The sequence below is a fragment of the Delphinus delphis genome, chromosome 20, assembly GCF_949987515.2.
Source record: "Delphinus delphis chromosome 20, mDelDel1.2, whole genome shotgun sequence".
NCBI classification, from domain to species: domain Eukaryota; kingdom Metazoa; phylum Chordata; class Mammalia; order Artiodactyla; family Delphinidae; genus Delphinus; species Delphinus delphis.
In genome coordinates, this window is record NC_082702.1 from 7,991,615 (window position 1) to 8,012,844 (window position 21,230).

The 21,230-nt window shown below is 49.2% G+C and overlaps 1 protein-coding gene across 1 annotated transcript in view; it reads right to left on the reverse strand.

Moving 5' to 3' along the window:
- Positions 1 to 20,364, reverse strand: part of SULT2B1 (sulfotransferase family 2B member 1) — a 33,881-nt gene extending 13,517 nt beyond the window's left edge. Inside the window, exons 1-2 of the mRNA XM_059998947.1 lie at positions 20,222 to 20,364; positions 459 to 598 (exon numbers count right to left, since the gene is read on the reverse strand). Coding sequence (XP_059854930.1) covers positions 459 to 598; positions 20,222 to 20,292 — 211 coding nt within the window. The 5' untranslated portion in view covers positions 20,293 to 20,364. The remainder of the gene's footprint in view (positions 1 to 458; positions 599 to 20,221) is intronic.
- Positions 20,365 to 21,230: the final 866 nt, after the last annotated feature.

A 21,230-nucleotide genomic window follows, 5' to 3' on the forward strand; every position in this document is an offset into this window, starting at 1 on the left:
CACTGTTTTAGGTTCAAAGAACACAGCCGCGATCAAGACAAACCGGAATATCTGTACTCACTGAGCCATGTTCTAGTGAGGAAGCCAGACTAAATCAACAAATGAAAATACGATATAGTGGCCGTCAGTGAAGAAAAATATGAGGGGCGTTAAGGGATAGAGAGGGACAGGATGGGGACGCTATTTTAGCCAGGGAGGTCCGGGAAGGCCTCCCAGTAGGTGTGAGAGCCAGCCCGGTGGAAGGGAGGGAGCGAGGCCCACAGGGATCTGGTGGGAAGGGTGCCCCCTGACGGAGGGACCTGCCAGTGCAAAGGCCAAGCTCACCTCGGTTCTGAACGGACCAAGGCGTCCCCCATCCGCCCCACCCCCTCCCTCTTTCCTCTTCCATTCTCCTTAGTGTACCCTTCTCATCACCCACAACATTCTCCGTAGCACCCCTGCCCCGGCCCAGCGGGTACCTGACTTGGGGTAGGTGATGATGAAGATGTCATCGTCCTGCACTTCCGAGTTCTCTGCGATGCTGATGCTCTCAGGTGAGTAGATGCCGACGGGGAAGAGGATGCCTTTATACCTGAAGTATTCGCCTGACAAATTCTGGCTGTAGGAGGGTGGGGGAGAGACACCGTAAGGACCGGGAAGGAGGCGAGGACAGGTGTCACCCCTGGGAGAGTGGGGGGCCAGGGGGCCTGCTTTTTTTTTTTTTTAAGGTCGGCTGCAGGCGGGATCTTAGTTTTCCGACCAGGGATCGATCCCGTGCCTCCTGCAGTGGAAGCGCGGAGTCTTAACCATTGGACCGCCAGGGAAGTCCCACGGGGCCTGCATTTGAGTGTCCTTCGAGGTCCCAGGAGCCTACACAAGGGTCCAGCTTTACAGCTGAGGCCTCCAGGACAGATGGCGGCAGAAAGTGGCGGAGGGATCTCGGGGCAGGTGACGGAGGGCAAGCAAGGAGATGGGCGAGGTGCACCCCGCTCGCTGGTGGAACGCTGGCAAGGAATTTTCTCTGCGCCCTTTTCCTCATCTGCAAAGTGAGGATGGTTTACTAACACCCCATAACAATCCTATGAGGTGACAATGATTATTATCCCCATTTTCTGGATGAAGGAAGCGAGGCACAGAGAGGTTGAGTGACTTGCCCAAAGCCACACAGCTGGCGGGACAAGCAGCGCTTCACCTCTGCAAAGTGGGACTAAGCGCTTTCCACATGTTTACTCTTCACCCCAACCCTCCAGAAAGGCAGCACCCCCCATTTTACAGACATAGGCCAAAGAGTCAGGTGCCCTGCCCATTCCTAAGCGGCCACAGAGAGGCAGGGCCACCTGCGAAAACCAGATGTGGAGTCCCTGGGAAGCTGGGGCAGTCTTAAGCGTCAAACCCCTCACTCAAGCTGCTTTTCCCAAAACCCTGCAATGTGTTCATATAACCATACAAGGAAGTACAGTTTTCCAAAGTGAGATGTATTGAGAACAATCCGTTTAATTCGATCACTCTTGCCTTTGCAGCCTCCCTCGAGATCTCCTGACCCTGGCGTGGGAGAGCGATAGGTGTTTTGGGGACCTGGCTAAGGTAAAGCTGAGTTGGGGATACATTTCATTGGACTTTCCTGGGATATTTACAAGGTTTGCGGTCATGTCTGTGTGTAGTTATGGGATGGCGAGCTGGCTGGGTGCAGGATTTGCTTCTGGGACACTAGTTGGGCGCAAGTAATGACAGGAAGGCTGGGGACACGGAAGTCGGATCACGCTATCACATGCCCAGGGGCGCTTGGCACCAAAAGTATGGGGTGGAGGAGGAGACTCAGGTTTGAAGCCAGAAGCCGGTGTGTTATTTTTCTGGAATATTTGGAGTGTTTGCCAGCTTTCAGAATGAGACAAGTCACTGTAATTTCTTTTCTCGTTCTAAACAAACATTCCTTCTTCCTAATGTTGCAGTCACACGTACTGATTCTTTCTTTCTTTTTTTAAAAAAATTATTTATTTATTTTTCTGACTGCGCCAGGTGGCTTGTGGAATCCTATTTCCCAGACCAGGGATTGAACACGGGCCCCCTGCAGTGGAAGCGCAGAGTCCTAACCACTGGACCGCCAAGGAATGCCCCTGATTCTTTTTCTTAAGGGGAATCCCCTCAAAACAGTATAAGCTTCAGGCCCCATGAAACACGGATTTGCCCATTCTTAGCCGTTACTCGGTGCTAATTTCCATTTGCGGTCCTTTCTGGTACACTTAGGACAATACATCGAACTGGGGGAAAAATTATGCGTGTAAGTGGATTATACTGTCTGTGGATTTCATTTCGGGGTAGTGAAGAGGATTTATAGATATTGTGAGGATTTATAAAGAGGGCTAGGGTCCCACCACACAGGTAAAACTCAGAAACAAAATGTTGAACAGGGGATGAAGGACACAAGAGAGTCTAGATGATATGATTCAAATTAGGGGAAGTTCAAACACAGGGACAAATCACCTAAGATGTTAGAAGGCAGGAAGATGCTTACCCCTGGGAAGTGGGGGCAGATGGGGGCGGAGCTGGTTACAAGGCGCGCCCTCTGCAAAATTCCTTGGGCAATTGACTGAAGCTCTGTTCACAGCACTTGTGTTTTACTTTAATAAAACTTGCAATGCACCTATGGTCACCTTATCTTTGATAAAGGAGGCAAGAATATACAATGGAGAAAAGACAGCCTCTTCAATAAGTCTTGCTGGGAAAACTGGACAGCTAGCTACACGTAAAAGAATGAAATTAGAACACTCCCTAACACCATACACAAAAATAAACTCTAAATGGATTAGAGACCTAAATGTAAGACTGGACACTATAAAACTCTTAGAGGAAAACATAGGAAGAACACTCTATGACATAAATCACAGCGAGATCCTTTTTGACCCTCCTCCTAGAGGAATGGAAATAAAAACAAAAATAAACAAATGGGACCTAATGAAACTTCAAAGCTTTTGCACAGCAAAGGAAACCAGAAACAAGACGAAAAGACAGCCCTCAGAATGGGAGAAAATATTTGCAAATGAAGCAACTGACGAAGGATTAATCTCCAAAATTTACAAGCAGCTCATGCAGCTTAATATCAGAAAAACAAACAACCCAATCCAAAGATGGGCAGAAGACCTAAATAGACATTTCTCCAGAGAAGATATACAGATTGCCAACAAACACATGAAAGAATGCTCAACATCATTAATCGTTAGAGAAATGCAAATCAAAACTACAATGAGATATCATCTCACACCAGTCAGAATGGCCATCGTCAAAAAATCTACAAACAATAAATGCTGGAGAGGGTGTGGAGAAAAGGGAACACTCTTGCACTGTTGGTGGGAATGTAAATTGATACAGCCACTATGGAGAACAGTATGGAGGTTCCTTAAAAAACTAAAAATAGAACTACCATAGGTCCCAGCAATCCCACTACTGGGCATACACCCTGAGAAAACCATAATTCAAAAAGAGTCATGTACCACAGTGTTCACTGCAGCTCTATTTACAATAGCCAGGACATGGAAACAACCTAAGTGTCCATCGACAGATGAATGGATAAAGAAGATGTGGCACATACATACAATGGGATATTACTCAGCCATAAAAAGAAATGAAATTGAGTTATTTGTAGTGAGGTGGATGGACCTAGAGTCTGTCATACAGAATGACGTAAGTCAGAAAGAGAAAAACAAATACTGTATGCTAACACATATATATGGAATCTGAAAAAAAAAAAAAGGTCATGAAGAACCTAGGGGCAGGAAGGGAATAAAGACGCAGACCTACTAGAGAATGGACTTGAGGACACAGGGAGGGGGAAGGGTAAGCTGGGACAAAGTGAGAGAGTGGCATGGACATATATACACTAGCAAATGTAAAGTAGATAGCTAGTGGGAAGCACAGGGAGATCGGCTCAGTGCTTTGTGACCACCTAGAGGGGTGGGATAGGGAGGGTGGGAGGGAGGGAGACGCAAGAGGGAAGAGATTTGGGGATATATGTATATGTATAGCTGATTCACTTTGTTATAAAGCATAAACTAAAACACCATTGTAAAGCAATTATACTCCAGGAAAGATGTTAAAAAAAAAACTTGCAATGAATGAATAAAACATTAAAGGGAAAAAATTATGCTTCCCACTAAAACAACTGTTTTTAATAAAAATGAGGCAAGGGAAAAAAAAAATGGAGACGAGGTGCTGGGCCCAGTGAAGGTGAAACCCCAGCTGTCTTGCACAGGCCTTTTCTGTTAGTTTTCCCTTGTGCGCCCAGTTGACAGATGAGGAAACTGAGGCCCATTGAAGGCTGTGACTTGCCCAGGGATCTCCCAGTGTCTTTCCTGAAGGCCTCCACCAGCTTCAGAGATCTGAGGGATGGGGAATTTCTCCAAGGCTTGGCACCAGGCTCAGGCTTGCAGGAGAAGGACAAAAGCTAGAGAATTGTTTCCTCTGCCTGGGGTCAAAGGAGGGCTCTGGGGAGCCCAGGTAAGGCTCAGCCCAGCCAGGGTTTCCAAAGGGCAGTGTCCCAAGGCGGGGCCGGGGGGAGGCTACGGAGGAAGCTGGCATGTGGTCTAGGGTCTGTTGGAAAAGGCCCCCTTTGTTCCTGGCTGGGGGATGTTCCCCAGGGGACCAGGAAGGAAGGGCTGGTCACCTCAGAGGGGTGGTGGCAGGGGCTTTGCAGGCCCTGTTTCTAAGTAACCTAAGTAAGACAGATGTGAGAAATATTGTGTTTCTGGAGCTGGACATTGCAGGCTCAGAGTCTGACTTTGGCACTCTCTAGCAGAGCTGAGGCCTGGGGCTTAATCTCTCTAGGCCTCAGTTTCCTCAACTGTAAAATAGGGATAGGAGAAGTAGCATGGTGTCTTGGTTAACGGCATAAACCCTGGAGCCGGAATACCTGAGTCTGAATCCTACCTCTCTCCAGTCATGTGGCTGTGGGCAAGTCATTCATCCTCTCTGCGCTTCAGTCCTTCCATCCATAAAATGGGGATAATAAGTAAACATTACCTCATAGGATGGTCGTGAGCATGTAAAAAGTGCTTAGAACGGGGCCTGACATAGGAATATACACTATATAAATGTTTATTAATTTTTAAAAAATAGAGATAGTGGGAGGGTTTAATGCACCCAAAGAAATAAAAATGATTAAAATAGAGCCTGGCTTGTGGTCTGCCTTCAATAAATCCAGGCGAAAATTATCGTTATGATTATACTTAGTAATAGAGGCAACACCGGGCATCGTGTGAGCCCAGAGGAGGGGCTGCTTGGCACCGCCTTTGGCACACAGTAGGCCCTCAGCTTATTGTAATTACTTTATTGTTCAGTGATGTCATAGGTTGAGCGCAGGCAGCAGAATTAGTGATGTCACTAGTTGCCAGGCGGATTTAGGCCAGTGGGCGGGGCTGTGAGGCCATCCGTCACTAGGCAGATCCGTCACTAGCTGCTAAGTGCCTGGGTCTTGGCTCTGGTGGGTCACATGTGCTCTCTCTGTGCCCTGGGCAGCAGATCTCACCTCTTTGAGCCTCAGTTTCCTCTTCTGACACATGAAGATAACAGTAATCTCAACCTCAAGGTTTTAATCCTACCTAAAGATTAAAAGGGATAATATACATTAAGCCCCTGGCTCCTAATAAATGCTCAGGACACTGAAGCGCCCTTTAGCGTGCAGCGCTATTTTTGTCTTTGATCTCACCAACAGCTCCTTGAAGGAGAAGTGTTCTCCCCAGCTTACCGGAGAGGAAAATGGGGTTGCCAACCAGGAAAAGATACTGTGCCCTTCAGGAGTCCTTGAAATAGTCACTGAATGCATACATGAATAAATATGAGGGTGTCCCGCCATCCCCCTCAGCACTTACAATCTCCAAATTGCGGGGCCAGGGTGGAGGCCAGGGTGGAATCCACAGTGCCGGCACATTGTTGGTGTCCAACCAGTATTTGACTGAATGAATGAACGTGTGAATGAATGAATGTGTGGTTGAATGAATGTGCGAATGAATGAATGTGTGATTGAACGAAGGTGTGAATAAATGAATGTGTGATGAATGAACGTTTGAATGAATGAAGGGGGTTACCAGGAAAAAAGTTAAGGAAACTCAAAGAGCACTTGTTACCTCCTAACACCTGCCTCGGTGGTTCTCAGCCTTGGGCATTTTAGAATCCCCTCTGGGGACTTTAGAAACTTCCAAAGCCTGGCCTCATTCCAGGTCAACAGTGTCCAGACCTTACCATGCGCCCTCTGGGCCGAGAACAACTATTGCTCAGTAAATGACTGAGCATCAACGTTTAATAAATAATCGAGACGTGACTGGGGGAGAGCTGGGATCTCCCTGCATGTTATGAGGCGACAGGTGAGAAAATGGAGGTTGAGGGAGGGGAAGCGATTTGGCCAAGGCCATGCGGCAAGTACCGAGCAGAGCTGAGATTTGAACCTCAGCCCCGTAGACAGTTCTGTTCCAGGCCCTCCTTCCCCACATCCCCCTACTCCAGTCAAAGCCCCCCAGTGCACCAAGCACTATTCCAGCCTCTGGCCTTGCATTAGCTGTTCCTCCTGCCAGGCGGCTGGAGAGGGGAGACCCCACCTGGCTTCCTGCTTGACTGAATCTTACTGTGTGTCCCCAAACAGGTGCTGTGTGTCTTCTCTCCCCACCTTGTAAATTAAATCTGGCCCTGGGGTGACCTTTCCTCTCCTTGGGCTCCGAGCCTGTTCTTTTCCCATGCCAGGTCCAGGGCCTGGCATGCAGCTATTGCTTGGTTGGAGCAGAGGAATGAAGGTGACAGCTGGGCTGGGGCAGAGACCAGCCGCAGGAGGAACAGCGGACAGAGCTACAGCCCACATGATGGGCAGTGGGCCAAGGACGTACTTAGCCTCCTCGAAGGGGCCTGGCCTGCCCTGCTAGGGAGACCCCAGGACATGAAACTCTAAGAATGGCCCAACCTGGCGATCCTCCTTCCTCCCATCCCCCCACCCCCCAGTCCACCAGGCCTTAGCTCTTCTTCTCTGGCCCCACTACCCCTGTCCAGCTCAGGTCTCCTCCTCGCCCCCCTGGACCCTCAACGCAGCCTCCTCCAGAGTCTCTTGGCCTCCAGTTTCTCCTTCCTGTTCATCCCCCACGTGGCCCAGAGCTCAAGGCCCTCCGTAGCCTGGGCGGGGGGGCGTTCTGTCTGGATTGCCAACATATCAAAACACGGAGGGCCTCCCTCAATATTTATGAAGAAATACAAATAACACTCACAGTGCCCCCTGGCCCGGCACTCCTCACTACATTATGTGCCTTAGTTCGTTTATTTCCTCAACAACTCTAGGAGGCTACCCGCTATAGTATTTCTATCCCCGCGTTACAAATGAGGAAGTAGAGGCACAGAGAGGCAAAGTCACTTGGCTAACATCACACAGCGGCAGACGGCAGAGCCGGGCTTTGAACCCACCCAGTGCCATGGGGTAGCGCCTCGCCAATCGTCATACAGTTGTCCTCAGGTGTGCTCATTCTGGGCAGGGGCTCTGGGGTCTTGGGGGTGGGGGGCGGTCAGGAAGACCTAGGTTTGACCTCAGGCAGCTTACATGACCTCTCTGAGTCTCAGTGTCCACCTCCTTCCCCTTGGTCACAGGAATATTTAACTCCTAGGTGTATGTTATAATTATTATCATTATATTGTATTCTATTCGATATTGTATATCCATAGACCTCAATGAAATATCTTAAGATAAGCATAGATTTTAAAGCAGAGTTTCTCCTTCTCCTGGGAGTTCACCCAAGAGAAACAAAAACTCTTTTTCACACCAACGTCTGTACTCGCATGTTTATAGCTGCCCTATTCATAATCGCCAGAAACTGGGAGCAGCGCAAATGTCCGTCAGCAGGTGAGTGGATAAACAGTGGTTCATGTACACCACACGGTACTACTCAGCAAGGACAAGAAGCCAACCTTTGATACTCACCACCGCACAGATGGGTCCCAAAGGCATTGGGTGGAGTGAAGGAAAACAGACTCAGGAGATCGCCGTCTGTACAATTCCATGTAATGTCTGTGGTGGGTGGAATGATGACCACCCCCCAAAGAGGTCCATGTCTCAGTCTCCAGAAACTGCGAACATGATCCATTGCACCAGAAAAAGGATTTTGCTGCTGTGATTATGTTCAGGTTTTGAGATGGGGAGAGAATTCAGTGGGCCCTAAATGTAATCACAAGGGTCCTTGTAAAAGGGAGACAGGAGGGTTAGAATCAGAGAGAGAAGATATAATAATGGAAGCAGACGTCAGAGAGGAGAGAGATCGGAAGAGGCTACGCAGCTGGCTTTGAAGAGGCAGAGGAAGGGGCCACGGGCCAAAGGATGCAGGGCCTCTAGGAGCTGGAAAAGGCACAGAAGGGAAGGGGAGGAGTGCCACCCTGATAACACTTTGATTTTAGCCCAGCAACGCTGATTTCAGACTTCTGACCTCCAGAAGTGTATGAGCACAGATCTGTGTTGCATTTGTGGTCATTTACTGCAGCAGCAATAGGAAACTAATATGTCATTTCTGACAAAAGACAAAAGTATATGGACGGGGAATAGATCAGTAGCCGTGGGGATGAGGGGTGGGAGGGGAGAGGGCAGCTAGGGATGGGGGAGGGTGTGACTACAAAGGGCTGATGGTGCAGTTTTGTATTCTGATTGTGGTGATGGTTACACAAATCTATACATGTGTTAGAATTCATAAAGCTATACACACACCCCCACACACAAATCAATTTTACTGATTGATTTTTTTTTTTAAAAAAACCTCATTCATATAAATGTCAATACTTAACGCCCATTAATCATTATTATAACAAGACATCCCGTTGGCCAGCGTCCCTCTTGGCTACCCAGGGTTGTGCAGAGAAGCAACCCTTGCCTGTATTACAGACCTGCCTTCGATTTGCTGTGTAACCCGAGGTCACTCTCAAAACCTCTCTGGTCTCATTTGATGAACGAGCAGTGATGGGTGGGCAGGGACCAGGGACCTCTTTTCCAGGGACCTCCCAGTCTGATGTTCAAAGAGAGCTCCCCATTCCAGGAGCTTTAGGCCGTCTTGCCTGAGATGGGGCAAATTCATTCATTTGGCCCACAGATATTTATTGAGCACCTACTATGTGCCAGGCCCTGGGGGATAGGAAAGTGAGTACAACTGACAAAACACACAACAAAACCAAAAAACATCAGAACATAACAAGAATCCCTATTGCAGTTTATGTTTGAATGAACAATAAAATGAACACAGAATGTTCAAAATGTAGTGTATCGGATGGTGATGGAAAAAATGAAGCTGGTGGGGGACAGGAAGCGTCTGGGGTTGGGAGGGTTTGCAATTTGAGATCGATGGAATCAGGGGAGGGCCCTCCGAGGAGGTGACATTTGAGCAGACCTGAAGGAGGTGAGGGAAGAGCTGTGAGTGTGTGTACCAGAGGGAATAGTGTGTACAAAGGCGGGGAGAGGGCAGGCTGCTGGCATTCAGGGGTCTTGTGGGACTGAAACTGACCCCCACTCCTCTGAGAGGGCCCCGCCCGTCCATGCATGCGATCCGGCCGCATGAGGAGGTTTTCCGCAGCCCCGCTGTCCTGCTGACTCACAGCAGGTGCCTGTGGTCAACTCGCCTGCCTTTCTCGGGAGAGCGTTTTCAAGGCTCCTCAAGCCTGAGCTGGGTTCAGTGCGCCTTATTCCCAGGGCACCTTGTGCAGTGGCGGCCGCCCTCCTTTGCCTGAGCTGCTCTCGCCTGCAGGAGTGCCTTCCCTCACCTCCCGAAATTCCGCTGCCTGGAGCCCATCTGGGCGAGCGTCCCCATCTCCTCAAGCGTCCCCATCTCCTCTGGCCACCTCCACCTCAGTGGAGTGACTCACGCCTTGGCCAGAGCGCAGAGAACCGGGCTCTTTCACTCTCCTGCTCTCATCTGCGGCCGCTGAGGAGACATTAGAATAACCTCTTTGGGAGATCACTTGGCAACATTTTAAGTTATACAGGCCACCTCCACTCAAGCAGAGCACACCCGGTCCATGCGCATTTTTACCCCTCTCAGCACTCTGTTCTTTTCTTTCATAGCCCTTTTAATACTTAGTAACTATTTTCTTTGTCTATTGACTTCTTGAAATCAATCTTCCCCACTAGTAGTAACTACAAGGGAACAGAAATTCTGCTTCTCCCATGTCCCACTTCCAAGAACCAGCATCAGACAGGCAGGCAGCGCTCCATTATATCTGTTGGATGCACAAATGAACGTGACCTCCAGAAATTTATGGGATGGGTGACCTTGAGGAAGTGCCCGGTGATATATGGACCACCATGCTAATTGCAACATTGTAAGAGGGACCTGAACAACAGAAAACTGGATAAATAAATCAGGACTGGATGAATAAATCGCCGCCTGCAAACCTTGGAATCCAGCCATTCAAAAGGAGGCATTTATGTTTTGATAGGGATTGGGGTTACACATGTATTTCTCAAAATGGCACACTTCATAAGTTTGTGCAGTGCCCTGTACATGAACATCATCTATTAAAAAAAAAAAGCCCATAAACAAGTATTGAAGTCTATTTCATAATATGCAGCCTGGAATGTTTAAGGTGAAATGTTCTGATGGTTGCAAATCACTCCTTTGAAATGCATCACCAATACAGATTGCTGGATGGATAGAAAGATGTACAGATATATGATAAAACAAGTATAATAAAAATTTAGGAGTAGTGGGTATAGAGGGGGTGCATGCTGAATAATTCCTCCAACGTTTTTCTATGTCTTGGAATTTTCATTATGAAAATTCCAAAAGATCGGAGGGGTAAGGAGGCAGCATTTATTTGGGAAGATGTCTGAGATATTACAGAGAGTGAAAAGACAAGGGGCAGAGCCAGATATAAAGTAGTATCTTACTTATGTTTAAAAAATAAAAATAAGTAAGTAGGGCTTCCCTGGCGGCGCAGCGGTTGAGAGTCCGCCTGCCGATGCAGGGGACACGGGTTCGTGCCCCGGTCCGGGAAGATCCCACATGCCGTGGGGGGGCTGGGCCCGTGAGCCATGGCCGCTGAGCCTGCGCGTCCGGAGCCTGTGCTCCGCAACGGGAGTAGGCCACAACAGTGAGAGGCCCGCGTATCGCAAGAAACAAAAACAAAAACAAACAAACAAAAAAGTAAGTAAAAACAAGATACACACATAGAGAAAAATTTTCTGGCAGGCAAACCTTAGAAGTGGTTACTCTGGGGATGGGTCTGGGATGTTTGTGAGAACCAGAATTTTCCATTTTATGCCCTTCTGCACATCTTGAATTCTGAATGGTGAACACAGTGGCAGTGACTGCCACGTGCTAGCCCTCTGCCTCCGTTGCTGGTGGGACCAGAGAGGTTTCTCCGGGGACTTGGGAGTCACGGGTGGAGGATGGCAGAGCCGGGCCTGGCATCACATCACCAGGAGAGCCCACGTGGGGCTGGGATGTGAGTTTGAAATGAACTTCTACCGACTTAAGATCCAGAAGTGGGGGGATGTTTTTAACACCTACTAGACTGCCTTAATACGGCACATGTGTACCTTTCCTTCTTTTTAGAAGATCTAATTAGGAAAATAACAGGAATTCCCTGGAGGTCCAGTGGTTAGGACTCAGTGCTTTCACTGCCGTGGCCCGGGTTCAATCCCTGGTTGGGGAACTAAGATCCCACAAGCTGCACGGCAGGACCAAAAAAAAAAATTAAAAAAAAAAAAAAAGGGAAAATCACAAATTATTGGATTGTCTCTCTGTATCTATTGATCATCTGGGTTTATTAATAAGTTATATGTATTTATTATCATCTGGGCTTGTTAACAAGTTAATGGTCTCCCCCAGCACGGCCATACCAGCCTCTGGGGATGCCCATACCACCAGCTTGGTGCGTACCTTAACCGCACTTGTAGAAGTACATGCGAGCACAGTGTGGACACTCAGCTTCCTTCTCTGTTCCTGCTTGTCCGACTTTTTTTTTTTTTAAATTATTAATTATTTATTTATTTAGGCTGCTCCAGGTTAGTTGTGACAGGCATGTGGGATCTAGTTCCCCGACCAGGAATGGAGCCCGGGCCCCCTGCATTGGGAGCAGGGAGTCTTACCCACTGGACTGCCAGGGAAGTCCCCGTCCTCCTTCTAAGCAATATTGATATCAGACCTTACTCTGCATCTTGCTTATTTTTTAGTTACTCTACTATGGCAGTCTTTTCAAATCTGCAGCTATCTCTCCGCAGCTATCTCCTTGTTTTTGTCTTATTTATTTTTTAAATTAATTTTTATTGGGGTATAGCTGATCTACAATCCTTGTTTTTAAAAACAGCTTCCAGAGCATTATTGACAATTGCTGTGGTATGGAAGAAACCTGAGTGTCCATTAACAGATGAATGGCTAAAGGAGATGTGATAAGGACTTCCGTGGTGGTCCAGCAGGTAAAACTCTGCACTCGCAATGCAGGGGGCTGGGGTTCGATCCCTGCTCGGGGAACTAGATCCCGCCTGCATGCCGCAACTAAGAAGTCCGCATGCTGCAACTAAAAGATCCCGCATGCCGCAACTTAAAAAAAAAAAAAAGTGATATGTATATACGTATATATATATATATATATATATATAATATAATATTACTCAGTCATAAAAAGGAAGGAAATTTTTCCATTTGCAGCAACATGGATGGACTTGGAGGGCATTATGCTAAGTGAAATCAGTCAGACAGAGAAAGACCAATATTGCATGATATCTCTTATATGTGTAATCCCCAAAACACAACAAACTAGTGAATAAAACAAAAACGAAGCAGACTCACAGATATAGAGAACAAACTAGTGGTTACCATGGGGGAGAGGGAAGGGGGGAGGAACAACACAGGGGTAGGGGATTTTTTAAAAAGGGTTATTATTATGGGATTATATGAAATCATGTGTGTGAAACTTTTGAAAATTTTAAAGCACTATAGAATTTAAAGAATCTTTCATTCAATAAAAAAATGTTTTTAATAGCTGCGAGATATCCCATTTCCATCTTGAACATTACTTTCCTGTTGAGGAAACGTCCTATTTTTTTTTTCGTGTTTTCAATTATTTTAATAACAGATGGAAATTATTATCACCTAAAGTTTTGGAATCATTATTTTTCTGCTTATGAAAATTACATATAGAACATTTGGAAGATACAAAAAATAATAGAGAAGAAAATGAATATCGCCTGCAATTCCCCCACATAGAAATGACCATGATGTAGAGACGGGTGGACAGCCAGCTAGAACTTTGTCTCGCAAAGCCTCCTACTTTTAAGTGAATTTTGACCAATGCATAATCCCTCCATGCAATCCAAACCCCTCTCATAATATAAAATAGTCGATCACCCCAGAACACTTCCTGGTGCTTCTTCCCAGTTAGCTCACACCTCCACCCTGAGGCTACCACTCTTCTGAGTTTTTCCACATAAATTGACTTGGCTGGTCTCAGGCTTTCTAGGGCTGTCAACTTATAGAAAGTACTCTTGGCATCTGGCTTCGTTTGCTTAGCATAATACTCTTGACATGCACCCATGTTTGTGTGTGCATTATAGAGTTTGTTCCTTTTCATGGCTGAGTAGAGTTCGACTGTATCAATAGATTACGGTGTGTTGACCCATTCTCCTGTTCATGGCTGTTTCCGGGTGCCGCTAATATGCATAAACCCCCTGTGACCATACTTGTCTTCGTGTGGAAACTACATGCTCATTTCTCTCGGGCAAATAAGTAGCATTGGAATTGCAGGGTCATAGGGTGGGATGTCATACTGTTTGGATTAGAGTAACTTTATAGATTTTAAGTTCTGATAGGGTCAATTCTCCCTCCCCATTCTTTTTTTTTTTCTTCTTCCCTGGCTATTCCTGCACATTTAAAATCTATAAACACTTTTAAATGATTTTTTGATTTATTACTTTGATGATGATGATGGTGATAGAGAACAATCTAGCTAAAGAAATGAATCACTTTCTTCAAATTCTCAGGGTTCTTTGTCCTGCATCCCTGGCTCTGTCCCTCAAAGCCCAGCAGATTCTTTGTGGGCCCGGTAGCTTGCACCGCCCCACCTCCCCTCGATCCCCACGCTAGCACAGCCAGTGTTGTTCTGTTCCCGCTGTCAAGTTCAACTTGTTCCCTGCATACGCCATGCTCCACCACACCGTTGGAACTCTGCATGTGCTGTGCCTTTAGCCTGAAGGCTCTTCTCGACTTTTCTCTCTTCCCTTATGCTCTCTCTCTCTCTCTCCCTTCCAACGTATATTTATTAAGCCCCTACTATGTACCTCTCCCCACCCTTGAGGCCTTTGCAGCCTGGAGCCATGCCATCCAATAGAACTTCCTCTGACGATGGAAACGTACTGTTCTGTACCATGGCAGCCGCTGGCCTCGTGTAGCTACTGAGTCCTTGAAATGTGGCCCATACAACCCGGAAGGGGGCACAACTTTTAATTTTATTGAATTATTATTGATTTCAACTGAAACACTGACACTCAATTCAATTATTAGAATACTTTTGTGTGTGTGTGTGTGTGTGTGCGGTACGCGGGCCTCTCACTGTTGTGGCCTCTCCCGTTGCGGCGCACAGACTCCGGACGCGCAGCCTCAGCGGCCATGGCTCACGGGCCCAGCTGCTCCGCGGCACGTGGGATCTTCCCGGACCGGGGCACGAACCCGCGTCCCCTGCATCGGCAGGCAGACTCTCAACCACTACGCCACCAGGGAAGCCCAATTATTAGAATACTTTTTTATGCAGGTTTGGAAAAGCTCAGGCCTGAGAATCGACTTTTGTCAGCTGTAATGGTGATGAGAACTGAATGCAAATCAGATCTTTCTGATGTAAGGTTAGCACCTGATTTGAGAAAGTGCACACTGTGTTCAGAGGCTTCCTATGAAAAGACTAAAGTATCTTATTCATATTTTTTTCTATCGATTATAGGTTGAAAGAATATTTCAGATATAACAGGTTAAAGAAAACTTCTAATTAAAATTAATTTCAACTGTTTCTTTTACTTTTTGTTTAATGGGACTAAGAAAATGTTTACCTAGGGGGCTCGGGTTATGTATCTATGGGGCAGTGTTGGGCTGGAGGGTGGACAGACCACAGACTCATTGATCCCATCTGGGGTGACTAGCGTCCACCCCCACCCCATGAAGGTGACGGGGCCACAGAGGGGCAGCCCCTCCCTGTAGTTTCAGGCCCCTGTCTGATCCCTTTCTCTAGCATGGAGGTAAAGAGAGGGGTCTCCGGAGCAAATCCCAGATGTACGAGTCCTCTCTGGGCCTCAGCTTTCCCATCTGTAAAATGGGAATCCTAACATCATCGCCCTCACAGGACTGTTGTGGAAACGGAAGGGGTTCAGCCACACAAAGTTCTGAGCACAAGCCTGGTGTGTGGCCAACGCTCAGGAAAGTTGTAATTATTACCATCTTTCACCCCATCCCCACCCTTCCTGGCACCTGGGTTCCTGGCTCAGGAACGGGAATTAGAGAAGGAGGAAGGAAAACCGTGTGATCCCTGACTCAGCAGAGAACGGCAAGTCTGACATGTCCCGGGGCATCACCCACCACACCCATTTCACTGATGCACAGCTATCTGCCGGACCCTGTCTGCCCTGCGGGTCCCAGCCGGTGGGTGACATGGGCGGGATTTGAACACAGGGTTGACTTCCTGCGGGTAGCTTGACTCGTGACGCGGGCATTCTTGTCTGCAGTGGCAGAGACCTCGGGGTCCCTGGTCCAGGTCCCCCTGTGAGTAGCCGGCCACGCCACTCTTGGGGTGTCTGATTCAGGCCTCCCAGTGAGACCAGGGTCTCCCTTCTTGCCTCAGCATTCGATGCCACTGATGGCCCACTGGGTCCCGCTCTGCATCCCCCAGAGCCTGCCTTCGGCAAACTGGGCTGCTCTGGTTCTTTCCAAGTGTGTCCTGGATGTTCCCACTTCCTGCTCCCTATGCAGGACCGCAGGCATAAGTGGGATGTGGGCGCACATCCTACCGCCCCCTCCCCGGCCTCTAGAGAGCAAGGGAACCGAAACACATCCTTCCCTTCACTCTCCAAGCCTGGGTCCCTTGCAGGGAGACCAATGGTGGGGAGAAGGAAAGGTGGGGCTGTGAGCATCTTTTTCTAATCCTCACCAGGGCGCCTGATTTATTAGTGGAGGTCCAGAACCCCACTTCCTCTCTGCCTGCCCAGATTCCACGCAGGTGGAATTATTTGTTTATTGCCTTTTTATTAGCGGCACCCTTCCCCTTGGGAAAAGCAGCTCTGTGACTGGAAGAACTATAGCCATAAAATCATCCAAGTAGCTTGGCCTCCCCAGGGAAGGAGGAGCCAGGGCTGTAAAACCAGTGTTGGTGACTTCAGCCAGAAAAACGGTGAGATTTGAAAAGACCTTGTTTGGGGTTCTCCAAGATCAGAGGTAGGGGAGGAGCAGCAACCACAGGTCCAAATGCTGGCTCGGCTTCTCCTGGCCTTGACCTTCACCAGAAAGGGCTGGTCAAGGTGCAGCCCAGTGCACGGGGTATTCCAGGAAATGCAGCAGAGCACAAGATACCTACTAAGCCTCCTGTCTGCGCAGGGTTCCCTCCTGACCCTCCTACCCCCTCATCTTGCTTATCCCCAAATTCCTTCCACATCTGTCCACCCTTTCCAGGCTGTGATAGAGTCAGGCTGTCCTGGTTCACATCCTGACTACAGCTCACTTGACAGCTGTGTGACTTTGGACAAGTCACTCAACCTCTCTGGGCCTCAGTGGCTTTCGTCATAAATAGAATGATAATAGTTAATCATTCTCATGGCTTAATCTCGAACAGTTGTTGTGAGGATTAAATGAGGTAATAGGTGGAAGACACTAAGCAAGGTGAGCATTAAAAAGATTCTCTAGGGATTAACATCTTCTGGGTTTGTCTCTGTGTCACCTCTGCCTCCTGAAACTTAGTATAACTGCCTGGGTCCTGCTTACCTCCTGCTTCTAACTTTTTCCTCTTAAAATTTTGGTTTTGTCCTTAAGATCCCTTTTTGGTCCTTTGATACATACAAGTCTCCGTGGAACACAGTTAACATATCGAAACCATCATTTGTAACAAATTATGAACTAATGAACTAGAATGTTCCAAGTGATATGTCTCTCAGGTGCCTCTGAGCTCCTTCTTGTCCCACTGGCCTCTCCCCCTCCCCACCATCCGAATTAAATCCCTGTTGGTCACTTGTTTTTTTTAAAAGACAGTTTGTTTGGTTTTTATTTTTTTTTAAGATTTTTTTTTTTTTTGATGTGGACCATTTTTAAAGTCTTTATTGAACTTGTTACAACATTGCTTTTTGTTTTTGGTTTTTTGGCCCTGAGGGGTGTGGGATCTTAGCTCACCTGCACCCCCTGCATTGGAAGGCGAAGTCTTAACCACTGGACTGCCAGGGAGGTCCCTATGCTTGTATTTTTTAAATGATATATTGCTTAGCTTTTCTTGTTTTGGGGGAGGCGGGGAGCTTAAAAATGGAGTCGGGCTGCAGTTAGTGTCCTGGGAATCGCTTCTTGCCCTTGACATTAGGACTCATTCATGTCACTTCCAGCAGCCGCTGTCCTTTTGCTCTATTGTCTCCTCCTCTGCATGCCCTGCCCCTCCTCACTTGTCTTCCAGCCCTGACTCATCCTGCAAGTTCCAGCTCAAAGCTTGCCTAATCTCTCCTCCATTCATTCCTTGACATCATTCTCAGAGCCTTCACAGGGTCCCCAAGCAGAGGACTGCAGAGGTGGTCCCAACTCTGTCCCTGTCTGTGAACGGTTCCGCCTTTTGGTACCACGGCACAGGTTTGAAGCCAGAAGTGTGATCAGGGACCTACCTGTGGTGGCCAAGAATCTTAAATTGTGTGAGAAGGAGTTCGCCAGGTGAAGGAGAGAGGTCATTCCAGGTGCAAAGGCTTCAAGGTGTGAGATCTGGGCTGGAGGGGACGTGGAAGCAGCCAGGTGGGGCCCATGGAGCAAGGAAGGTGGGGAGGGGGCTTGGGGGGCAGAGAGGCGCTCCCACAGAGGGAGAAAGGCCAGCAGCAGGACCCTAGCCCCACTCCCCCATTTTAAACCAGAGCAGCTCTGTTTTGATCTCTATTATGTATTTCTGTTTGGATGTAAGATTTCTCCTGGACAAAGGAATCTGTATCTTAAAAAGGTTTTGGAAACCATCGCTGTGGGCGCTGGGGAGCCATGGAAGGGACTTGAGCAGGGGGGTGGCCAAGGATAGATTTAAAGATTTAGAAAAGACTTCTCTGGGAATCCCTTCAGAGGAAACCATGTATGCAAAGGCACTGGGGCAGGGAATAGTGAGGTATAACCAGGGAATTTGAAGTGCTGGGGTGGATGGAATGCAGGTGAGGGAGGGGATTGACCTGGAGAAGCCAGGGTGCCAAGGCCTGGAGGGCCTCTGGACTGGGAGGAGGGGAGGGGCAGCTCTGGGAAAGACTGGAGGCATGGAGGCCAGGGAGAGGCTCCAAGGGCAAAGATGAAGCCTGAGCAGAGACCATGAGAATGGAGAGAGTCAGGGGTCAGGAGAGTGGGGTTGGGGAGTGACAGGCCGTGGGAGGGAGAGGAAGGAAGGGACAAAGACAGTTGAGGGGGAGGCAGTTCTGACCTGGTGACCGATGGGGCCATCCCTGAGATGGCAACCTGGGAGGAGGAATAATTCTGGGGAGCCACTGAGTTCCCACACAATGCTGGGGACGTTATGTGTCTGAGGGGCCTGCAGCAGAGAGTCCAAAAGGGATGTTAAGGGCCCTCATGAGAGGCATCCTTCTGGGTCCAGGGGATTCCAGAAGCTCATGGAAAAGAAGATTTTAAGCCACCTCCCAGGGGGCTGCAGAATTTCGGTCCAGAAGTGTCTTATAGGTGAGGGTTATTCACTCCCATTTTTCAGATGAGGAAACTGAGGCTGGGAGAGGCCAAATGACTGAATCAAGGTCACACACTGAGCAAGGGCTGGGGATTTTATGGCCAACTGACTGTGCGGGAGCAAAGAAGAGGTTGGCTCCCAGGGCCTGGTGGGAAGAAAAGGCTTCCTAGATGTGGGAACCCAGGAAGGGAACCCAGGAAGGGAACCCAGGAAGGGAACCGGTTTATCTCAGGAGGGAGAAATGGCAGAACCCAGAGGCCCAAAGGAAAGAATGCTGAAGAGAGAATGCTGGGAGTTTCCTCCAACAGAGCTGGGACCAGCCTGGTAGCCACTCTCATCCTGAGAGGCCCAGAGACCCAGGAGGCTTGTCTATGTCACACAACACGCAGAATTTAACTGCTCGTCTCTGGAGTCTGGGGCATGAGGGTGAGGGAGGGGAGTGGCGAGCCTGGAACAGTACATTCAGGGGTGGCTGGAGGAGCTCGGGAGGCCAGGAGAGACTTGCCTGGCAGAATGCAAGATATGGAGGGCTGGGATCATCTAAACAGCTCACTGTGTGACCTTGGGCAGGCTGCCTGCCCTCTCTGAGCCTCCACTTTCTCCTCTGAGAAATGGAGCCGTGGGGAGGGGGTATCACTGAGGCTGTGGAAGAGCGGGGAAAACACAGACTTTGGGGTCAGGTGGACAGGGTTCAGATTTGCTTCTGGCTGTGTAATCATGGTCCCATCACTTTCCCTCTCAGCCTCAGTTTCCCCATCTGGAAAGTGGGTACAATAAAAGTGTCTGACTCATTCCTAGGAACAAAGGAGTCACACTTCTGAGGTAGGGAAAGCTCTGTCTTGGAGACCCATCCTTTGGGTCCCCAAGTCCTCCAGGGCCACAGACTCTGACTCTGAGACTCAGCTGTATCCAAACCCAGTCCACCTCTGTTCTCCCATCCTCCCCCCCGCAAACAGAACAGAAGTCCCTTGAGGGCAAGCACCCCCATCTGAAGGGCTTTTGGTTGTGTCTGGGAGGAAAGCGGGTACAAAATGCCACCCTGTTTCCCGGGCAACCGCCATGCACCAAGCCCCTTCTCTCATCCAGTCCTACCTCAGGCAGACAAACTGCTTCTGGACCCCTTTGACAGACAGAGAGACTAAGGCCCTGAGACGGACAAGACACCCCAAGAATCCCAACTGGTGACTCAGCACAGCCCGGGTCCTCGAATCCCTTCGCAGGAAGGATCCGCACTCCAGGGTGGACGAGCCAGCCCAGCCCAGACGCTTCTGAGGCTCCAGGAGGCGGGGGGCCACCTTTGCAGAGGCCCCTGGCTCTTCCCCCAGGCCACCTCCTCCGGGGGCGCTGCCGGCACGTGCCCAGGTCTGGGCCTCACCTGATCTCCGAGATGTTTTTCTCATAGGGGTCCCACGCAGCCTGGTTCCCGGGCTCGGCAGGCTCTTCCATGGCAGGAGGGCGAGGGTGGGGAGAGGAGGATGCGCTGGGAGCAGATGGCACAGGGAGCAGGTGTGTGTGGCGGTGGCGTCTACCACGCAGGGAGCCCGCCAGGTGCCTACCTCCACGCCCAAGGGGAGGGGCAGCATCCAGCCGGTTCTCCCAGCTGCTACCCACGCCTCCGACAGTGGGGAGAGGCCAGGAGGGAGCCACCCTTCTCTGAGGGTGTAGAGGAGGGGTGATGGGCACCTCCTGGGCATCTTGCCAGTGGCTGGGGACAGAGTCCAGGGGGTCAGAGACAATCCCACACCGGAACATTCCGTGCTGGTGGCTGTGGGCATGTCTGTGCCCATCTGGAGCCTCAGTTTGCTCATCTGATCAAAGAGCTAGTCTCATCTCAGAGAGTTCATTCATTCATTCATGCCTTTATCCATTCAAGAAATACTGATTGAGCGCCTCCTGTCTGCCAGGCGCTGTTCTAAGGGCTGGAACACTGCTGGGAACCAGACTGACAGAAACTGCCCTGGCGGGCTGACACTTGTAAGGGGCACATGTCAAAACAGATTGAAAGACAGGGACAGACGCAGCCAGGATCACAGGGGCACAAACAGGAGAGAGGGGGCCACTGAGAGAGGGTTAGAGACAGCAAGAGACACAGAGAGAACGAGGAAGAGACAGAGAAACATGCAGAGCGACAGAGACAGGGAGAAGCTGAAGGAATGCGAGAAACACTGAGGGTCAGAGATAGTGAGAGACATTGAGAGACACAGAGAGATACAGAAATGCAACAGATAAGGGCCAGAGCTGGTTGGTGTGGGACTTTGAAACTCACAGTGCCTGGTCTGAGTCCCAGCTCCAGCACCTCCCAGCTGTGCGGCCTGAAACTAGTCCCATCAGCCCCCGGGCCTCAGTTCCTCCCATAAATGGTACCCACGTCATCGGGCTGTTGT